The following is a 21,034-nucleotide window of genomic DNA, read 5'->3' as shown; positions in this document are numbered from 1 at the left end:
TGCACCCCGCCAGGGCTTCAGACCAAGCGGGAAAGTGGGGAGGACATCGTGTGGGGGTGGGAGGAGGCAGCGTTGGCAATCACGGGCCAAGGCGCTCCCCCCGTCAGAGCTGCCAGTGATGAGCTGATGACCTTCGCACAGCCTCCCGCTCCCGGCGTCCCTTGCCCATGAGCAGAGAAGCTCGCTAAGCTCAGGGGCCTCAGAGCTGGCACACACACACACACCATGGGGACTGGCACTCAGGCCTCTGTCTCCTCACACTGTGCTCTTTCCTGCCACCTGGTGCCAGCCCAGCAAAATGGTGTGCCTAGTCCCCCCAAGCCTCCACTTCCACGGTCCCGTGTGCCCATTGTGCGGGTGCACGTCTTACCCAGCCCCGCAGCAGCTCGTAGGCCGTGATGCCCAGGGACCACCAGTCGACGGGGTAGGAGTACCCGGGGCCTCCATCCACGTAGGCCTGAAACACCTCCGGGGCTGCAGCAGACAGGATGGAGAGATGTCGCCGCGGCTGAAGCACACCTCCCACCCCTGAGAGGGGAAGAGCGTCCCTGCAGGTGAGGCCTGTAAGGAACCCACAGTGCGGGGGACTGGTTCCTGCTGACTCCCAGTGAATCAGGCGTCTGCAGACCCCTCCCACTGGGCTCCTGGCCTGGATCATGTGACTTGTTCTGGCCAACTGGAGCCGAGAAATGTGCGGCAAGCAGGGTCTCCATGAGCATGTGGGGACCGGGTTCTCCTCGAGGCCACTGTCACCATGTGTGCAGGCTCTCATCACGGGGACCATGCAGGGAGAGGCCATTCCTCTCAGCTCTCCTGGCGGAGCTGGCCCCCAGCTGGCCCACCGGCTGAATGAGTGAGCCCAGCCCAAACCAGCAAAGAACCGTCCAGCCCCATGGCAGGATTGTGAGAAGTCATGTGAGTTTTTATGTGGTTTGTTACTAAGGAAAACGGGAACTCACATAGACATCAAGACTTAAGAACTAAGAGACATGAATAAAATTATACAAGACATAAAAGGACAACATACATTTGAACGGAAAAACTCAGCAATCAGGCCAAAGAACTTGGGAGGGGGGGGGGGATCAGCAATAAAGGGAAACTATTTCAGTAATACATACTATACTAGAAAGCACACAAAGTGAATACACTCAACAGATCATGCTTTAAAAGGAGAGAGAAAGAAAGATGAGGAAAGTTTAAATGAATGAAGGGAGATAGAAGATTTGAAAATGACAAGTAATGAAGGGTGGCAGAGAAGACCCAACTTTCAGATAATCGGCGTCCTTAGAGAAAACAGAATGCTTGCCCAAAATAACACTCCTGCCCAAAACCATGAAGAAAACCCAGCCTGAAGCCACACATGGTGTACTGCAGCATACAGACTCAACTGACCAACACCAAGGCTGTATGTTCTGGTAAAACTAAAGGGCTTGAAATAAAAAAGAAAAGAAAGGTTGCTTGGATTTTCTAAGCCTGAGCCAAGCTTCCTGGCTGGGCAGGAGTTCCTTAGAACAGCGGTCACCAACCACTCGGACCTCAGGGACCACCAGTGCTCCAAAGGTTTCCTTAGAGAAGACACAGGAGGGGAAGATGTTCCTGGCAGGGCAGAGAGCCTGGGTGAAGCCTGAAGGTGTCAGAGAGCCGGGCACCACGGGGCATGGCTGGGATGGGGGTGAAGCAGGGGAGGATACTGATGCCTCAGCCACCAGACAGGCCACACCCCAAGGGGGTCCTGGAACACTCACCCATGTAGGGCTTGGTGCCAGCCATGGAAGAAGCCTTCTCCGCCCCCTTCACCACGGTCGCGATGTTAAAGTCTGTGATGTGGACGTGTCCTGGAGACAGAGAAGCAGAGGCCCCGTTAGCAAGAGCTGCAGGAGGCTGTGCTACTCCTGGTGTCACAGTAGCCAAGACATGGACATAACCTAAGTGCTTATTAACAGACAAGTGGGTAAGAATGTGCTATGTATATACAGTGACGTATTACTCAGCCAGAAGAAGGACATCCTGTCATTTGCAACCACAGTGCTAAGTGAGATAAGTTAGACACCTAAAGACAAATACTACAGGATATCACCTACGTGTGGAATCTAAACAAAAATCAAACTCATAGAATCAGTGAGTAGAAAGAGATTGCCAGGGCCTGGGGTGGGGACGTAGGGAGAGGTTGGTGAAGGGCAGCGCTAAGATGCATAAGGTCTGAAGAGCTAATGGATAACATGGAGACTATAACTGATAACACTGGCTTGTATAATTGAAAGTTCCTAAGAGTATAACTTAAATGTTTATAGACAGACTATAGGCCTGGTGCATGAAAATTCATGCACTGGAGGGGGTAGGGGTCCCTCAGCCCAGCCTGCCCCCTCTCACGGCCTGGAAGCCCTCAGGGGCAGGAGGTGACTTGGTGATCAGGGAAAGGTGATGCCCCATCACACCTCTGCTGCTGCCACTGCCAGCAGTGTAAGCCACGGCTGGACCTGGTTTCCTTAGCCTTGGGAGGCCCTGTGTGGCTGGGGGGCTGAAGGGACTGGGGAACTCCAGAGGCAGGTGCTTGCTGCCCCAGTGGGGCTGAGGTGACTGGACACCGCCATCTTGAGGCTGTGGGCACTGCCATTTTTGAGGGCAGGGCAGTCAATTAGCATATTCCCTCTCTATTAGATAGGATGTCTATTTTATGGGCAAGTTTTATAGTACACATTTTTTAGTGGTCCAGGCATATTACCTTTAAATAAACAAATCTACTCATAATAAAAGAGTGATAAAATTATTTATTGCAAGTTAGAGGAACGGACCCAGAGAGTGAGAGCTCCTGGTGAATAGCAGAGGCAGGTCCACTCAGACTGCCATCCCAGGACAGCTGCGTGAGAGCGGGTGCGGACAGGGCAGGGCGCGGAGAGGGCTCTGTGCCCGGAGGATGCTCCTGCCCTCCTGTCTCGGCTGTGGTCAGAGGGGGCCTCAGGATGGTACCTGACAGATTTAGTGGGGGCTGGGGGGCTGCCCTGGGTGTCTGGCACCTGGCCCTGGGATGCTGGGATGTCCAGGGCAGGCAGTGGCCTGGAGGGAGAAACAGTCAAGCGTAGACTACAGACAGTAAAGAGTGGCTCTCCCCCCCACGGCCCAGCTGTGGAAAGCCAGAAACACAGCTCTGGCTTCCACCATGGCCATGCAAGGCCGGCCTGCCAGAGGGGGGCCAGGAGGAGAGGGTGGGGCCCCGGGAAACCACTGGGGCCAGGTGCTGTGGCCCCAGGAGGTGAGCACACATCATGTGGCCTTAGTCTAGGGAGCAAGCCTGCCAGAGCTTAGCTACCCAGTCCTGCGTGTATGTGAACGTGGCCTTCCCGTCTGCCCATCAGGCTCAGGGGTTGTTCCTTGCCCAGCCCCGTGGGACCAGCAGAAAGCAGGGCAGCCCTTCAGCCGCTCACCCCTACTCCCTCTGGCTCTGCCTGCAGCCCCAAAGCACCTCAGCTCCTCTCCCTCCCTCCTGCGATGCCGCCTCTCCCTCCAGCTTCTCTGCTTCTGCTTCTGGCCACGGGACCCCATCCCAGAGCCCAGCCAAGTGCCACTCTGGGGGGCAGGGCCCCGCCTGGGGGGTCAGAGAGCCAAGCCCACGCTGGGGAGGGGCAGCTCTGTGAGAGGCCTGGACTTTGCGTGAGCAGCAAATTTTAAACATTATCAAAGAATTGTTAACGCATCTATTTAATTATGTGTCTATTTCACAGTGCACGCGGCCAAGCAGCGTGCTCTCCGAGGAAACGCTGCGTGAGATTGATGACCAGACACTGTGTAAACAGCCAGGCAGGGCGATCTGCTTTGCGCGCTGTCCTGTGATGCCATTAACCAGCGGTCAGGGGACGCACCGCACAGCGCGGTGACCGCAGTCAATGAGGCCGTGTGCCTGTGGGGGTAGATCTTGACTGCTCTTGCCGCACATTGAACGGAAGGCGTGTGACGTCGTGATGTGTGAATTAGCCTGGCTGCGGCAACCATCTCACAAGGCTCGTGTGCATTAAATCGCCGTGTTGTACCTTAAAAACCACGCTGGCCATCCTTACCAGGTGCAGCGTTTAAACTCCAGCCATAACCCAATACAGCTGGGCGCGAGGCAACAATGGCTAAGGATCGAATAAAGGCCAAGGCGCGGCTCAGTCATAAATCAGGGACAAGGGCCCTCTGCGAGGGGAGGGGCTCGTGCTTTCTGAGAGCAGCCTGCTCTCAGGGTGCTCTGTGGACCAGCTCAGCGGCTGCACCTGGGAGCTGAGAGACCCAGAATCTTCCGCGGATTCAGCCAGGCTCCGGAGGCACGCACACGCTTGAGGAGCCTGGGTGAGGGGAGGTTGGCGGGCGATTGATCACTGATGACGGATTTTTGGCTCCCCAGTTGTACACTACTGTAAGCTGGTGAAAGGGAGGGCTGCTCTCAGAAAGGGAGGGCGAGGCAGCCACTCACGCCCTAGTATGAAATAGTGCCTTCAGCGCTCTGTCCCAGTGCCTGGCGGAGACACGTGATGAAGCAGGAGCAGAGGAGGAGCAGGTCCAGAGGCCCGGGGGGAGCGTGGGGTGCTGCCCCTCGACTCGCAGGACAGCCGGCTGTGCGTGGCCGCGCTGGCCCTAGGCCCAGGGTCCTGACGTGGCTGGGCACACCTCCCTGGGGCTGGCCCAGAATGATGGCCCCAGAATGACTCGCCAGAGCGGGTCAGGCTGGCCTTTGGTTCCTACAAGTCTCCCTGGGGATTCCCACAAGACTACCGGACAGCCCGGCACGGAGCCTGCGCTCAGGGTGCTCTGTGGACCAGCTCAGCGGCTGCACCTGGGAGCCAAGAGACCCAGAATCTTCCGCGGATTCAGCCAGGCTCCGGAGGCACGCACACGCTTGAGGAGCCTGGGTGAGGGGAGGTTGGCGGGCGATTGATCACTGATGACGGATTTTTGGCTCCCCAGTTGTACACTACCCGCGTGGCCCCATGATGATGGGGAAGCTGGGCATCCCTTCCCTGTTTGGCAGGTGGCACCGAGGCTGAGAGGTGAGTTGCTCCCCGCAGTCACGGGGTCACTGTCACCCATGGGGAGCTGGGGTCTTGACCTCAGGGCCTCCTGCCCCTCTCTCATCCCCACTTCCTCCCGGTCCTCCTCACCGGGAAGCCGACAGCTGCGTGTCCGGACATGAAGCCGTCAAATACGCTGGACGCCACTCCCCCTGGCAGGACGCCGACCAGAAACATACACAGATGCCCACCCACCAGGACCGGAGCAGGAAAGGCTTCCAGTCCATCCAGGGACCCCCCTTCCCCAGAACCCCCAACCCCACGCCCTCCTGCGGCGCCCGCAGCCTTACCGTGCTCGTCCAGCAGGATGTTGTCCGGCTTGATGTCCCTGCAACGGAAAACAGGAGCTGAGACGGGCTCCAGGCCGCCCACAGCACCGGACACGGACCCTCGGGGACACGGTGGCCCAGCAGTAGCCTGGCAGCTCCTCTCCCCAGCGCCAGCCCCGGGAGGAGCAGGAGAGTCACCGGGATCCCGGCTGCCTGCGCCCCCACTCCCTGCTCTTCCTGGAACTGCAGGGATTGTGTGAATTTTTTTTTTCTAGAAGTCTTTTCCTTCCTTCCTTCCTTCCTTCCTTCCTTCCTTCCTTCCTTCCTTCCTTCCTTCCTTCCTTCCTTCCTTCCTTCCTTCCTTCTCTCCTTCCCTTTTGGTTAATCCTCACCTGAGGATAATTTTCCTGTTGATTTATTTTTTTAGAGAGCGTGGACAGGAGGGAGCCAGCCTTCGCTTCATGGGCTCCCCCGGAGCACAGGCCACGGCGGACGCGCCTGCGGAGGCCACGTGGGTGCAGGTGGAGGGGGAGCGAGTCTGCGGACCCCCTCCCTGCGGAGGCCTGGGCTCCGGGTGGGGGAGGCGGTTATTATTGTAATGACAGGAGCGGAGCCGAACCTCATTAAAGAGCCTCTTGACCCAGAAGCATGAGAGCAGCTCTCATCTCCTCCTTTTTAAACATTCTGGACTTGCTGGCCTCGCCGAGGAAGGCACATTAGATTAAGGACTATTTCCTCTGGAGGACGCCAGTGCAGAGGAGTCACAATGTCTCAGATGCACCAGGGCTTCCAGTGGACGAACCACCAGCATGGAGGTGGCGGGACCTGGGGGGGCCAAGGCCTGGCAGCCCCAGAGCCGCTGCTGCTCCAGCCTTGCTCATTCATCAGACTCACCAGAACCCGTCCTCCTGCCCCCCCAGCTTCCACATTTCCTGTTCCCCTGCTGGCACCCTGTGCCCAACCCCTTGCCCTTTCTTCCCCATATGTAAGCCCTCCTGGAGCTCATCTCTCTCAGGGGTCAGTCCACTGTCCTCCCGCATTGCCGTGCTCTCTGCCGAACCACCTGCCGCGTCTGCGTGCCCGCTGGCAGTGAGGGGGGTCAGCGGACCCGGCGGTTGTGAGGAGTGAACAACGTGGCGCACACAGGCACCTGCTGGGACCTGCTCCGGCCCGTGTGCCAGGGCAGCATCGCCAGGGCTGCTCACTCTGATTGCCCCCCACACCGAGTCACCTGGCAACTGGGCATCAATGTCAACACAGACACAGTCAGCTCCCGCACACCCGGTGTGGGAAATCCCCTTCCTCGCAGCTGGCTCCCGCACACCCGGTGTGGGAAAACACCCCGCAGCTGGCTCCCGCACACCCGGTGCAGGAAAATACCCCCGCAGCCGGCTCCCGCACACCCGGTGTGGGAAAACACCCCGCAGCTGGCTCCCGCACACCCGGTGCAGGAAAATACCCCCGCAGCCGGCTCCCGCACACCCGGTGTGGGAAAACACCCTGCAGCTGGCTCCCGCACACCTGGTGTGGGAAATCCCCTCCCTCGCAGCTGGCTCCCGCACACCTGGTGTGGGAACCCCCCACAGCTGGCTCCTGCACACCCGGTGTGGGAAAACACCCCGCAGCTGGCTCCCGCACACCCGGTGTGGGAAAACACCCCGCAGCTGGCTCCCGCACACCCGGTGTGGGAAACCTCCTCCCCCGCAGCTGGCTCCCGCACACCCGGTGTGGGAAAACACCCCGCAGCTGGCTCCCGCACACCCGGTGTGGGAAACCCCCTCCCCCGCAGCCGGCTCCCGCACACCCGGTGTGGGAAAACACCCTGCAGCTGGCTCCCGCACACCTGGTGTGGGAAATCCCCTCCCTCGCAGCTGGCTCCCGCACACCTGGTGTGGGAAACCCCCTCCCCCGCAGCTGGCTCCAGCACACCTGGTGTGGGAAACCCCCTCCCCCGCAGCTGGCTCCCGCACACCTGGTGTGGGAAAATACCCCGCAGCTGGCTCCCGCACACCTGGTGTGGGAAAATACCCCGCAGCTGGCTCCCGCACACCCAGTGTGGGAAAATACCCCGCAGCTGGCTCCCGCACACCCGGTGTGGGAAATTCCCTCCCCTGCAGCTGGCTTCCGCACACCCGGTGTGGGAAATTCCCTCCCCTGCAGCTGGCTCCCGCACACCGGTGTGGGAAATCCCGCAGCGGCCTCCTGCAGGCCCGGTGCCCGCCCGCCGAGCTCACCGGTGGATGATGCGGTGCTGCCGCAGGTAGTCCAGCGCCAGCGCCAGCTCGCACACGTACAGCCGCACGGCGCCCTCGGGGAAGTGCACATGCTGCTGCAGGTGGTAGCGCAGGTCCCCGCCCAGCAGCAGGTCCACCACCATGAACATGTCCTCCTCGTCCTGGAACGAGTACCTGGAGCAGAGGGCAGAGCCGTGAGCGGGGGACGCCCGTGCCCCACTTCACAGCCACACAAACAGGCCGGGGAGAGCCCCAGCACTGGCCCCGGCGCTGGAGACAAGCGGCCTTCACAGTGTGGCTCCAGCATCCTGCTTCCTTCTTAGCAGACGTGTGAGCGACGTGGTCAGGGCTGGCGGGCACCGTCTCCCAAGATGCACCCCTTCTCAACAATCCCTCTGCTCCCCCCACACATGGTCCCCCCAAATTCACACACACTGCCCCCACACACGTGCTGACCACACACACATATGTGTTCCCCCACACACATGCATTCCACCCATACACATGCTCTATACACACACACACACACTCCCCACACACATGTGCTCCCCACACATGCGCTCCCCCCAAACACACACACTCACTGCCCACACACATGCACTGCCCATATACATGTGCTGCCCCCACACATGTGCTCCCCACACACATGCAATCCACCCATACACATGCTCTACACACACACACACACTCCCCACACACATGTGCTCCACACACACACACACTCCACCCACACACATGCTCTACACACACACACACACACACACACACACACACACACACGCACTCCCCTCAGCCAGCTTGTTTCCGTGACCCCTGGATCCAGTGATGCTCTTCCAAGTCCAAGGCCAGGGACCAGGCCTCAGGGAACCTGCAGCTCCTGCTTCCTGCCTCTCGGAACCGGCCAGAGCCCCAGCCCAGCCCCAGGGAGGAGCCATGAGAAGGAGACGAGATGAAGGTGTGCTGGTCAGCAGCCTCAGAGGAGCAGCGGGGGGGAGGGGGTAGCGGGTTGGGAGGAGGGCGGCCTCGGATGACATCTGGGCATCTGGGTGTCCCAGGGCAGCCCCGCTGATGCCACATGGAGAACTGCCCAGCAGAGCCCAGTCCACGCACAGAACACGAGAGAGCAAGATGGCGGTGATGTCAGCCATTCATTCGGTTTTAGGTGCCTCTGCTCCTCCAAAGCAACAGGAAACTGACACAGACACCAGGCCTGGGCCCAAGTTCCCATGACAACACTCCACCATTGTGACCAGGTCTCGGGCACCCTCAGCCACGGCTCCGTCTGGGACGGGGCAGCTTTGTGACACTGTGACTCTGCGTCACAGCTGTCTGAGGCCGTCCTCAGGCTCCGTGTGTGGGCTCTTCTGTCCCTAAACAGCAATGACTGCAACGCCTGCGCTTTTAAAATCCTCACTCAAGGATACGTTTTCCATTGACTTTTAGAGAGAGTGGGCGGGAGGGCGGGAGGGAGGGGGTAGAGAGACACACAAAGAGGGAAACATGGACGTGAGAGACACATTGAAGGCTGCCTCGCACACACGCCCCAACCAGGATCGAGTCTGCAACTGCGGTTGGTGCCCTTGACCAGAATCGAACCCTCAACCCTATGATCCACGGGCTGATGTTCTAACCACTGGGACAACCAGCCAGGTCACAGTGACTGTGCTTTCTGATGTAAGCTACGGTGCTCTGGAACTGACGGAGCCTGACCGACACCCCTTCCCGCCTGCCAGAGGAGGGAAGTGTTGAGATGCGCCGAAGACAGCAATCAGCTGCGACATGCCTCCCGCAGGGGCTGGATTGGTATTCTAACAGCTGGCGTCTGCCCGCCGCATTAGTCACGTTGTCGCCGCCCCCCCTGCTCCCAGCTCCCAGCCCCCAGCCCCCAGCTCCTGTCAAAGGGCTCTCATCGGCATTCCACGGAGCTCTGAGAAGCACGGAGCTCTGAGCAGCACCGGGAGTGTTCAGGGAGCAGGCTGGGACGCATGCTGAAGAGGAAAGCCAGATGCAAAGAGCAGTGAGGAGCGCCCCAGCCCGACAAGGCTGCCTCCTGCTGACACCCACCCTTCCCTGGGCCACGGCCAGCTTTATCCCCAGAAACGCGGTGTTATCATTGGGGAGGGGGGAGAGCAGAGGACGCCCTCTCGTTTCTCTCTGAAGCTTGTGCTGGCAGGCTCTGTGTCATGGCCCCATTCGCAGTTATAATCGAATTCCTGTGCTGCAGGCGGTGCTGGAAGGGCAGGGTCACCGTGAGAAACCCCGCCTGCTGGGCGTGCAGGCCGTGGCAGCTGGGTGAGGAGGCTCAGCATGAGGAGCGCAGACCTCAGAAGTGGGAAAGGCATCGATCCCGGCCTGGATGTTGACACAGACCAGCATGAAGGACCTACTGTCTGTTTTTAAAAATCATTAACTGCCCAGCCGGGGTGGTTGAGAGCTGACCTATGAACCAGGAGGTCATGGTTCGAGTCCTGGTCAGGGATTGTGACCGAGTTGCAGGCTCGATCCCAGATCGTGCAGGAGGCAACCAATCAATGATTCTCTCTCATCACTGATGTTTCTATCTCTCTCCTCCCTTCCTCTCTGAAATCAATCCTATATAATAAAGGCCTAATATGCAAATTTCCCCCTCTACCAGGAGTTCAACCATGAGTTTGTCAGCTCACTATACATGCGCTGACCACTAGGGGGCGGTGCGGACCATGGCTTCCTTCTGTAGCATCGTCTCCTCTCAGCCAACAGTGCAGTCCTCTGAGCCTGGAACGTGGGTGTCCACGACTCCCCTCTTCCCCTATTTCTGACTACCAAGCCCCGCCAGCTCTACTTCCTTCCCATCTCAGGAACACGTGGCCGTTAAAGACGCTGGGTGCATGTTAAGGCTGTAAAGTTAGGTGAAGAATTCAGAGTATCCTACTGGCAAAAGTCGGGGTGCCACCTAGCACCTCCTTGCAGCAGCGGACATTGGAAATTCAATATTAAAAGAGTTGCATCTAGCCCGGCTGGTGTGGCTCAGTGGTTGAACATTGACCCATGCATGCACCAAGAGGTCACCGGTTTGAATCCAGGTCAGGGTACATGGTTGGGTTGTGAGCTGGATCCCCGGTAGGAGTGTGCAAGAGGCGGCCGATCAATGTTTCTCTCTCATCAATGTCTCTCTCTCTTTCCCAAAAAAATCATTAAAAACATTTAAAAAAAGAGTTGCATATCCCAAGAAACTAGAAACACCAATCAGAAAGGATCTATATTCATAGCGGCACAATTCACATAGCTAAGATTTCAAAACAGCCTAAGTGCCCATCAGCAGATGAGTGGATTAAAAACTGTGGTACATCTACACAATGGAATACTGTGCTGCAATAAAAAATGTTTTTTACCATTTGCCACACCATGATGGACCTGGAGAGCATTATGCCAAGTGAAATAAGCCAGTCAGAGAAAGATAAATATCACATGATCTAACTCACTTATGGAATATAATGAACACAAACTGATGAACAAAAACAGCTCCGGATACAGAGAAACATCGATCAGACCATCAAACCTCAGAGGAAAGGAAGGGGAGGGTGGGGGAAGGGGGAGAGATCAACCAAAAAAACCTGTGTGCATGGATATAGGCCTAACCAATGGACACAGACACCAGGGGGGTGAGGGTGGGGGCTAATGGGGGGATGAGGACACGTATGTAACACCTTAGTCAATAAAGAAATTAAAGAAAAGAGCTGTATCTTTAGAGCAGACACTAACCCGCCACCCAGTAAAAGGAGCAGGTGACAGAGAGAAGGACAGCAACAGCCTCTGGCTAAGAGGTTTGGCGAGCGGAGCCTTCCCCTTCCACATGCCGCTGCTTCCCGCGGAGAAAGGAAGCAGTGTGCCTTTGGAAACCCACTCGTCAGGAACCCACTGAGGCGCGGAGAGGCACGGGAGGGGATAACAGCTCCCTCCCCCTGAGCCCCTCACGGGGTGGGGCCTTAGCAGAGACCCTCACTGGGGGGCCAACCTGAGGGGAAGAGGGGAGGAGCGGCTCCCCCTATACTCTCCGCCCCAGGCCACCCTGAGCTGATGGCTGCAACGGAGACCTCACTCCCCGCCTGCCTGGTCCCACACGCCCCTCCCATGGGGCCCAGCTAAGACCTAAACCATCTCATGTCCCCACACCCCACACAGAACCCCCTGCGTTCCCTCGCTGGCTGCAGTGAAACAGAAATTCCTAAGCCCCTCCTACAAGGCTCCCGGTGCTCTGTCCCGTTTCCCCAGCCTCGACTGTCCTCGTGTGACCTCTGCCTCTGATATTACTGCTACTGCAAGCTGCCGACACATACAACTGCTCTTCCTGCCTCACACTAGCCTGGATACCGCCACTCACCCTTCCATCTTCGGCTCAGAAAGCCTGGTGGGACCTCCGCTGGCTGGCTGCAGCGCCCCCTCCTGTCCTTTCTGTCTTAGCACTCACCTGCCTCTCCCGGGGTTCCCTGCACACCTGTCTGTCACCACATGAGAGCCCTGAACTCATTGAGAGGGGGAACCCCATCCTGTCTGTGCTCCCACTTTACCACAGCGCCTGGCACAGGCCCTCGGCCCTCGGTGGCTGGGTGGCTAGACAGCCCAGGTATCGCTTCAGGACCCTGGACAGCTCCCAGGAGGGCCTTGGCTCCGGTGGCTCCTGAGCAGAGGGGCCTGAACTTTCCTGGGCTCTCACCTGCGGATCCTCACATTCATGCGGGCTGGCGTGGGCATCGACCTAAGAACCAGGAGGTCATGGTTCGCATTTCCGGTCAGGTGCATGCCTGAGTTGCAGGCTCAGTGCCCAGAGGGGGCATGCAGGAGGCAGCTGGTCAATGATTCTCTCCCATCATTGATGTTTCTATCTCTTTCCCTCTCCCTTCCTCCCTGAAATCAATAAACATACTTTTTTTTTTTTTTTTTTTTTTTTTTTTTTTTTTTTTTTTTAAGAATTCTTACATTCTATGGACTGGCCTTTGTAGCTCTTGCCTTCAAGACCCAATCCATTATTCCAGAATGTCTCTCAAATCCGTCTACTTCCCATTTATGTGCTGCAAACAGGATCCAAGACATCATTCTCTCTTTCCTGGGCCACCACAGACTCGCTAGAGAGCCCGCGAATCTCTCTCCCATGCAGCAGTCTCTCCAGAGGCATCTTTTCAAAACACAACTCGGCTTCTCGGACCCAGAACTGCCTGTTAGTATTCCCACGAGGAGGTGTCCCCAGGCCCCGCCTGCTGGGGTCTGGGCGGGCGCAGGCTGTGGTAACGCACAGGACGCAGCAGACGTGGCTCGTGCAGCCCTGGGCTGGGTCCTGGTAACAGCCGTGCGGACTCAAGCAGCGTGCAGAGCCCCGGGAGGCCGAGGACAAGGCACGGGAACCACGGATACAACAGGGGAAAGATAACAACCACAACACAACAGCAGCAACAACAACAATAGCTTCCAGTCAACGGAGAAGGCTTAGCAGGCCCGAGACTGCTCCGACAATAAACCTCACGATGTCTTAACATCCCGTGAGCTGGGAGTCCTCGTCTTGTTTTCCAGAGAGAAGACCGCGGATGCGGATGCACAAGAGCCTTCCACCCTCCTGCCCGCAGGAGAAACCCCGCATCACCCTCCCTCTACTCGGCGGCTCTGACAAAGGCCCTCCCCCTAGTTCAGGCACTAAGATTAAGAGGCAGGTCCAGCTGGAACCGGTTTGGCTCAGTGGATAGAGTAGGGGTGTCGAACTCAATCAGAGAAGGGGCCAAAATCTAAAATCCAGCCTAAATCGCGGGCCGAATGGTTTACTGAACAGTCATAAACTGTCATTGTGATGGAAACGCAGCGTAGTGCAGTGATGACAGCGTGGTGCGGGCCACATTGCAAGGCCTGGTGGGACAGATTTGGCCCACGGGCCTTGTGTTTGACACATGTGGGATAGAGCATCAGCCTGCGGACTGAAAGATTCCAGGTTTGAATCCAGTCAAGGGCACATCCCCAGTAGGAGGGGTGCAGGAGGCAGCTGATAGATGTCTCTCTCTCATCAATGTTTCTAACTCTCTATCCCTCTACCTTCCTCTCTGTAAAAAAAAAAAAAAAAATCAATAAAATATATTAAAAGAAAGAGAGAGAGAGAGAGAGAGAGAGAGAGAGAGAGGTCCAATGGCTGTGGGATCTTCTCTGCTCCAAATTATGAGAACTGTAAATCAGATGCTGAAATGTGTGGCTGGGAGATTTGTCTGCCCCCAAAACTCTGAGTACAAGGGCCAAACCCGGTGACTGCAGCCATATGTTAACCGATGCCCCGGGCACAGGCCCGCCTTCCACACGTCACTGCCCTTCAAGACACGCCAACGAGGCACACAGGGACCGGCATTCCCACGCTTCCACATCAGCCAACTGTGGCCAGAGCCGCTTTCTTCCGCTTCCGCCCCCATGGCCGCTGACCGTCACGCCCCACCCCTTCTTCCTCATAAAACGCAGAGTGACCCCCTGGCCAGGGAGAAGCAGAAGTGCCCAGTCCCGTGGGTCGGGGTGTGGGGATGAGCCTTAGATTACGTCAGTCAGTCCTCACCTTGCCTACGTGTGGAAGATTGCAAAACGGTGCCTTTTCCAAATTCATACCATGTCTGATTTAAATTCCTGCCCGCTCAGGGGGCCGGCACCAGGGTGTTATTCGCCGTCCGCCGCAGGGAGGCAGTGAGCCGGCTGCACCCGCGTTACCATGGACTGGCACCGCACACGTGTGCACAGGGACGGCCTAAAAAGCCCCAGGTGTCGCCATGCACGAACACACACGTGGGTGAGCCGTTCACACCTGGGGGAGCTCATGTTTGTGGAAAGCTCGCTGTTCACAGAGCTCAGGGAACGCAGGCTCCTCCACACACCGAGCGTGGTAGGCACGGGGACCAGTTCCCAGGAAGACTGACTATAAATGAGCAAACCCCTGCCAATTAACAGACCCAGCAGCACACCGCTGCCCCTGGCTTAAACCCTGTGGGGTTTTCACGGCTTCTCTCCTTTTTTACATGTTTCTACTGATTTGGGGGAGGCAGAGGGAGGGAGCGAGAGACAGAAACATCAGTGATGGGAGAGAATCACTCATCGGCTGCCTCCTGCACGCCCCCAACTGGGGATCGAGTCCACAACCCGGGCGTGTGCCCTGACGGGGAAGCGAACCCTGTCCTCCTGGTTCCTAGGCTGATGCTCAACAATCTAGCCACACAGGTCGGGTGGCTTCTCCTTTCACAACCTGAGCCTCTTCTGCTAGTTCGCCAAGCTCCCGCAGCTCCCCCGCCCTGCCCTGCCTTTCCACGTGCCACCGGTGGCTGTCCGTGGCCTTGAGTGGATTGCGCCCTCATCTTCACCGGGCCCTGCGCTCAGTAGAACTTCCTTCTCCCGGCCCCTCCTCCTCTCCTCAGCCGCACAAACGCCAACGGATTTCTCAAGTCCTGGCTGGAAACCCACCTCCACAAGGGGGCCTCCCAGACTGGAGCTCCGACCAGACGCCATTCCCCAGTTGCCCCTCAGTTTCTGCCTCCCCCCCCCACCCCCCCCACCCCCGTCAGCACACAAGCTCTGTGTGGGGCTCTGGGTCAGGCTATGCCTGTTTTGTTGGTGGCCGGCCGCTCAGCAGCTGCCCTGGGGAGAAAGGATGCTCTTTGTGGACAACGGAAGTCAGTGTGGTCCCCAGATCTGTACATTGGAGCCCCCGAGACCTGGTAGAAACGCACTCCCTCTGGGCCCACCGCAGTCCTGCCCGGCCATGAGCTGCACGCGGAACCCGGGATGCACATGGGATTGGAGGGCCACGGGCGATGGTGAGGCGCTCACACGCCGTGAGCGAGGCGCACACTGGCAAGCACACGCGGCGAGACCTGGACCATCGGCGGGCATTCTTCGCAGCTGGCTCTGCATGACGGACAGGAGGGCCTTCCTCACAGTTAGGAAAGTCGTACCAGAACGCCCTTGGGCAGTGAGCGGGCACAGTGGCCCCCAGAGCAGGTCCATGCCCGGCTTAGTGCTGACACTCAGTCCTTGTGGACCTGACGGTGGAGAGGAGACTCCTGAGTCAGGGAAGGCAGGCTGAGGCCCCCTCCCCCCTCATCCCTGAGAGCCTAGGAGATGGGTGGAGGTGTGGAGAAAGTGTGACGGACACCTGAAGTGGCTCGGGTTAAAACAAGACCCAACGCTGGGTAAGTCCATCAAAACCACCCCATGCGGGAGCGGCCACGCCATGAGGACTCTGTAAACGGCTATAAAGAAAGAAACCCATGGAATCCAAGAGGGGAGTGGTCGGAGGGAGCAAAGAGCAGCCCTGTCTCCCGGCGATGAGGGGAGAGGCCGCCTGGCGGAAATCAGAGGGACGTGCTCCCGTGTGTGGCCCCGTGTGCACCACCTCCCGACTTCCCCCCGCTGAGCAGACACCCAGAGAGGGAATGACGATGCTGCAGTCGCATCAGGGGAAGAGGCAGCATCTGATTGAAGTCACGGAAATCGTTACCGGAAATCAGCACGACTCCCCGTTTAGTGATCACAGCTTGTGCTGCCAGCTGCATCCCCTGCTGGGGGGCTGTGTGGTCATGGTCACGGAGCGTGGAGGGTGGCGTGGGCCATGGAACCAGCAGGAGCAAGCCGGCAGGAGCGAAGCCAGAGGAGCAGGAGGGGGACTTCCTTGGCCCGGGGAGGATGCGTTCCCCCATGTCCGCGGGCGTTGGCTCCACCCCTCGGGCCAATATCTCTTTGTTCCCAGGTTAGACTGACAGAGGAGAGCTTTCCCTACGTCATCCCCACTTCACTGCTCATGCGCCCACCTTCCCTGGTCCAGCCCCGTGCCCGTGATGTGCAGGGAACGGACCGGGGTTCCCGGGGGTGGGGTGGGGTGGGGGAGTGAACGTTGCAGCTTCCTGGTGAAGCTGCCCAGCTGGCCACGCTTCTAGTCTGGCCCCCTCTGCTCCTTCCTCGTATTGGTATTAGGGGGCGACGTGTGCCGGGAGCACCCAGACAGATTCCCGGTGGGTCCCTCTTGACTCAGAACCCAGTGGAACCGGACTTCTCCAAAGAGCCCGGCCCCCACTGGAGAAAGGAAAGGTCTCCACGCTCCCACATCACTGCCTGCTCCTGGACTAATCATTGATGATGACCCCACAGAGCAGTGGTCGGCAAACTCCTCAGTCAGCAGAGCCAAATACCAACAGCTCAACGATTGACATTTCTTTGGAGAGCCACATTTTTTAAACTTAAACTTCTCCTAATGCCACTTCTTCAACATAGACTCGCCCAGGCCGTGGTATTCTGTGGAAGAGCCACATTCAAGGGGCCAAAGAGCCGCGTGTGGCTCGCAAGCCGCAGTTTGCCGACCACTGCCATAGAGCCAGCGTGTGCTCTCTCCACAGGGCCTGGGATACGCAGCACTTTTTTTTCCTTTTAATAAGTCCTCTGTTCCCCGATGGCTCTGCGTCCGAGTTTGGCATGGAGGACAACCCTATCCATGGATCGTTACCGCTCATTTTTGAACCGGCAAAGAGCTGTGTGTGTACGTAGTTCAGAGACACAGTGTCTCCCTAGATGGAAATATTACTTTGCTTCCTGCAAAAATATCAATACTTTGTTCACACATTCCTCCTAATACATGTATAAACGCAGAGGACTTGCAAGTATGTACAAAATATAAGAAAAAAGGAAAAACGTTTTCCTTAGGAAGGAAAAAGGAATGTTGAAATCTCTCCTGAACAGACACACAAGCAGGAGACTAAGAGGATACGGCAATGAGCTCAAGGCAGGCGGTCTGCTGTGCGGGGTCACGAGAGAGCGCCCATGTCTTCCTGATCGTCATGCACATCATCAGGCTGTGACACTTCACACTGTGGGACCGTGGTGTGAGGCTGGACAGACTGTGGGAATGGGACAGACCGCCCAGAAGCAGACCCACAGATAAGAGGTCGCTGGGGAAGGGAGGGGGTGTTCGGCCCCTGAGGGGCTATAACAAACGATGCTGGAATAGCGGGTTTTACCTGAGGAACAACATGAAACTGGCCCCAAATGCCACCATGGACAAAAGTCAACCCCTCACACCAATAACACATGAAAAGTTGCCAAGACCGGTTTGGCTCAGTGGATAGAGCGTCGGCCTGCGAACTCAAGGGCCCAGGTTTGATTCTGGTCAAGGGCATGTGCCTTGGTTGCGGGCACATTCCCAGTGGGGAGTGTGCAAGAGGCAGCTGATTGATGCTTCTCTCTCATCGATGTTTCTAACTTTCTCTCTCTCTCTCTTTGTTTCTCTCGGTAAAAAATCAATAAAATATATATTTTTTTTAAAGGAAAAGTCAAACTTTAAAAACTGTTAGAAGAAAATATAGGGAAATGTCATGTGACCTATATTTATGTTGGAAGAGATTTTTCAGAGCCGACACGAACTACACCAGCTTCAAAAAGAAAAGATTGGTAATTTAATTCCATTAAAACTAGGATCATTTTTACCAAAAGCCACCCTAACAACCCAGCCAGTGTGGCTCAGTGGTTGAGCATCAACCTATGAACGGCGAGGTCACTGTTAGATTCCTGGTCAGGGCACATGCCGGATATTTTGGGCTTGATCCCCAGCAGGGGGTGTGCAGGAGGCAGCCGATCAATGATGTGCTCTCATCATGGATGCTTCTCAAAAGGAAAGAAAAATGGGAAAGAATGTCTGAGGAGCCAGGTGCCGCGTCAATGGCCCCTGATGCTGTGTGTGAGGAGGGAACGCTGCTCTGGTCCAAGGCGGCTTTCAGAGCGGGCGCGGTGTGGAGAGACAGCCGAGGGGGGGCAGAGAGCAGCTGACCCTCCGCCCGAAATGACGAAGGTCCCCCTCCTGTGTCCCAGGAGCCGCTGGCCTCACTCACAACCCCCCATGGGTCACGCGTCACATTTTACCCTGACGGCCGCAGCCCCGCCCAGGGCCAACGCGACATTTACGTCCAAACTAAATGTGGATAAAGCATCAGCCTAGCCTCAGCCCAGCAAGGCCGCTTCCTCTCCTGTCGCGTTTTAAGGGACGATGACTAATGTGGGAGAATCCCCCGTGGCTTTGCTAAGAGAACCGCACGGGGAAGTCTGGATTGAATCCCAGGGAGCGGAGTGGTGGACGTGGGGGTGCGGTGACGGCGGAGCCTCTTCAGAGGCCATTGGAGGGCGGGGCTCACCCCGTCTTTTGCTCCCTTCCCGGTCCCCAGAGCTGGCCGACAGCAAGCCACAGGCTGTGGGGGAAAGGGGCGGCATCTGAGCGTCACTTGGGGCCGGGACTGAGTCCTGGGCGGCCACTCGGCAGCTGTGGCCTCGGACAGACTTCTCTGAGTCTGGAGCTGCAGTTGCTCCGTCTTAAATGTCAGCACTAACCCCACTTGCTGTCTGCCCCTAATTTCGGGGTCAGACCCGACGGCCCGATGGCCTGCACACATCACCACAGTGCAGTGGCTAAGCTGCTGCAGCCCACACCACGGGGCAGGGGGGAGGGGGAGAGAAGGGCGGCGACAACAGGCAGGAACCCGTCTCTGTCCTGGAGGCGAAAGCCAAGGCCCACCTGCCAGGGCAGCTGGCTCACAGACGTCAGTCTTCCCGCCGGTCCGCACAGGTGGAGGGGAGGCGGGCACTTTCTGGGGTCTTCTCTTCTCGAATAGCACTAACCCCGTTCCTGCAATCGCCCCCCTCATGGCCCCAAAGCCCCACCTCCTGGTCCGCCCCAGGAGGGATTAGGTTTCAACACGTGACTCTGGGGGGACACACACACTCAGCCTGCAGCACCCCGCTCAGTGCCCATCGCACCGCATGGCTCAACCAAGACCTGCAGGCAATGTCATCCTTCAACACAAGCCGCCTGCGTCACACGTGACCCCGGCCATGATCCCGGCTCTGACCCCGGCCCTGCACTCAGCCCTGACCCTGGCCCTGACAAGGCCCTGACCCCGGTCCTGACAAGGCCCTGACCCAGCCCTGACCCCAGCCCTGACCCCAGCCCTGACCCCGGTCCTGACAAAGTCTTGACCCAGGCCCTGACTCCAGCCCTGACCCAGCCCTGACCCCAGCCCTGACCCTGGCCCTAACCCCGGCCCTGACCCCGGCCCTAACCCCGGCCCTGACCCCGGCCCTGACCCCGGCCCTGACCCCGGCCCTGACCCCAGCCCTGACCCCGTTTGCTGCTCGATGGTGAATGACCCACCATTGCCCTCCCGCCTCGGAGTCCTCACTTGCGGAGGGAGCAGTGACACTAACTCCCACGTTTATCATGAACATAAGCAGGGGAGGTACCACATACACGGCTGTTGTCAATGAACGTGGAAAGCCCATTTTACTGAGCTAAAATCCACACCTGGGAGCCTGGCCGCCTGCTTTTTGTCAGAGCTGGCTCAGCTCACAGGTTAAAGCGCAAGTCTGTTCACTCTGCCAATGAACAGATGTGTGTTGTCAACATGAGACAAGACTGCTTGTGATCACTGCTCCCCGGAAAGGTTGAGGCCTCCTCACTGGGCCGGGAAGCAGAGGGAGGGTTAACACAGGACACGCCAGCCCGAGGGAAGCTCCACACGAGACAGTGTCTCCTTCCCAAAGCAAGCAGACAAGCAAACAAGCACACAAATGCTCAACACACACACCCGGGAACCACAGCTGCCGTCCCTGTCCCCTTCCCCCCTCCCCTGACTGAGCCCCGGGAGCGGAGGGCCACTTGCCCCCTGCTCCTCCCCGGCCCCTGTGCTCCCAGCTCTGAGGCGAAGGGAAGGCAGTGCCCTGGTCCGCCCAGTGCTGCGGGTGCCGATGCTCGCCTTCCTCCTGCTCCCCACTGGCTGCTTTACTTCCCCAAATCTGACCTTGTGGGCAGCCCCCCCCACCTGCCCCCCAAATAAGCACAAATCTTTCCCATGAGCCCAGGGCCAGAGAGGCCTTATCGCCTTCATTTCCTACAACGCACCCAGGGAAGGAGTGGGCATTTGTGGAAAGGGGGGCATCAACGAGCAAGTAAGTTTACCAGGTTAATAAAGTGAAAGTGGTTTTTCTTTCTCTTTCTTTTTTTAAAGTGGTTTCTCTACCGCAGGCTTCTCAGCGCCTTTGGCATGCCACTGTTCTCAAGACTGCGGCAGTGGAGACAGGAGGTATTTCTGAAACCTGCCGGGCCAGGCAAACCTTCTGACAGAAAACCTGGCACACTGTCATGTGACAGTGATCCAAGGAACAGACCGAGGAATGCAGGAAGAGCCTTCTCTGCTGCTGAATGCCTGCCTATGCCTGCTGTCGGGCGGTCCGTGACAGTGAACTCCACACCTGCTTCCTGCTTCCTGGAGTTTGAGCTCCAGTAAGGGAATGGCTGACAAGTCAGCAAACCCGCAAGTAGAGTTCCTATCACACACCATCGAGAATGCAAGAGCACAGCCGCTCACGTTTAGTTTGGGGCCAGGGCAGGACGAGAAAGGTCTCCTTGGAAAAGTGCTTGTGATCTGGATGGAAGCCTGGCTACGGTGGACATGAGGAGATGGTGGAG

At 57.8% G+C, this 21,034-nt stretch overlaps 1 protein-coding gene across 2 annotated transcripts in view; it reads right to left on the bottom strand.

Annotated features, from left to right (window-relative positions):
- Positions 1 to 21,034, bottom strand: part of STK32B (serine/threonine kinase 32B) — a 71,186-nt gene that overhangs the window by 9,776 nt on the left and 40,376 nt on the right. For both annotated transcript variants that reach the window (XM_036426752.2, XM_045574210.1), the window contains exons 4-7: positions 7,546 to 7,719; positions 5,333 to 5,370; positions 1,746 to 1,835; positions 371 to 474 (exon numbers count right to left, since the gene is read on the bottom strand). In XM_036426752.2, coding sequence (XP_036282645.2) covers positions 371 to 474; positions 1,746 to 1,835; positions 5,333 to 5,370; positions 7,546 to 7,719 — 406 coding nt within the window. The remainder of the gene's footprint in view (positions 1 to 370; positions 475 to 1,745; positions 1,836 to 5,332; positions 5,371 to 7,545; positions 7,720 to 21,034) is intronic.

Source organism: Pipistrellus kuhlii, unplaced genomic scaffold (assembly GCF_014108245.1).
Source record: "Pipistrellus kuhlii isolate mPipKuh1 unplaced genomic scaffold, mPipKuh1.p scaffold_m20_p_1, whole genome shotgun sequence".
NCBI lineage: Eukaryota > Metazoa > Chordata > Mammalia > Chiroptera > Vespertilionidae > Pipistrellus > Pipistrellus kuhlii.
The sequence above is the reverse complement of the archived record's forward strand: the minus strand, read 5'-3'. Positions and strand labels throughout refer to the sequence as shown.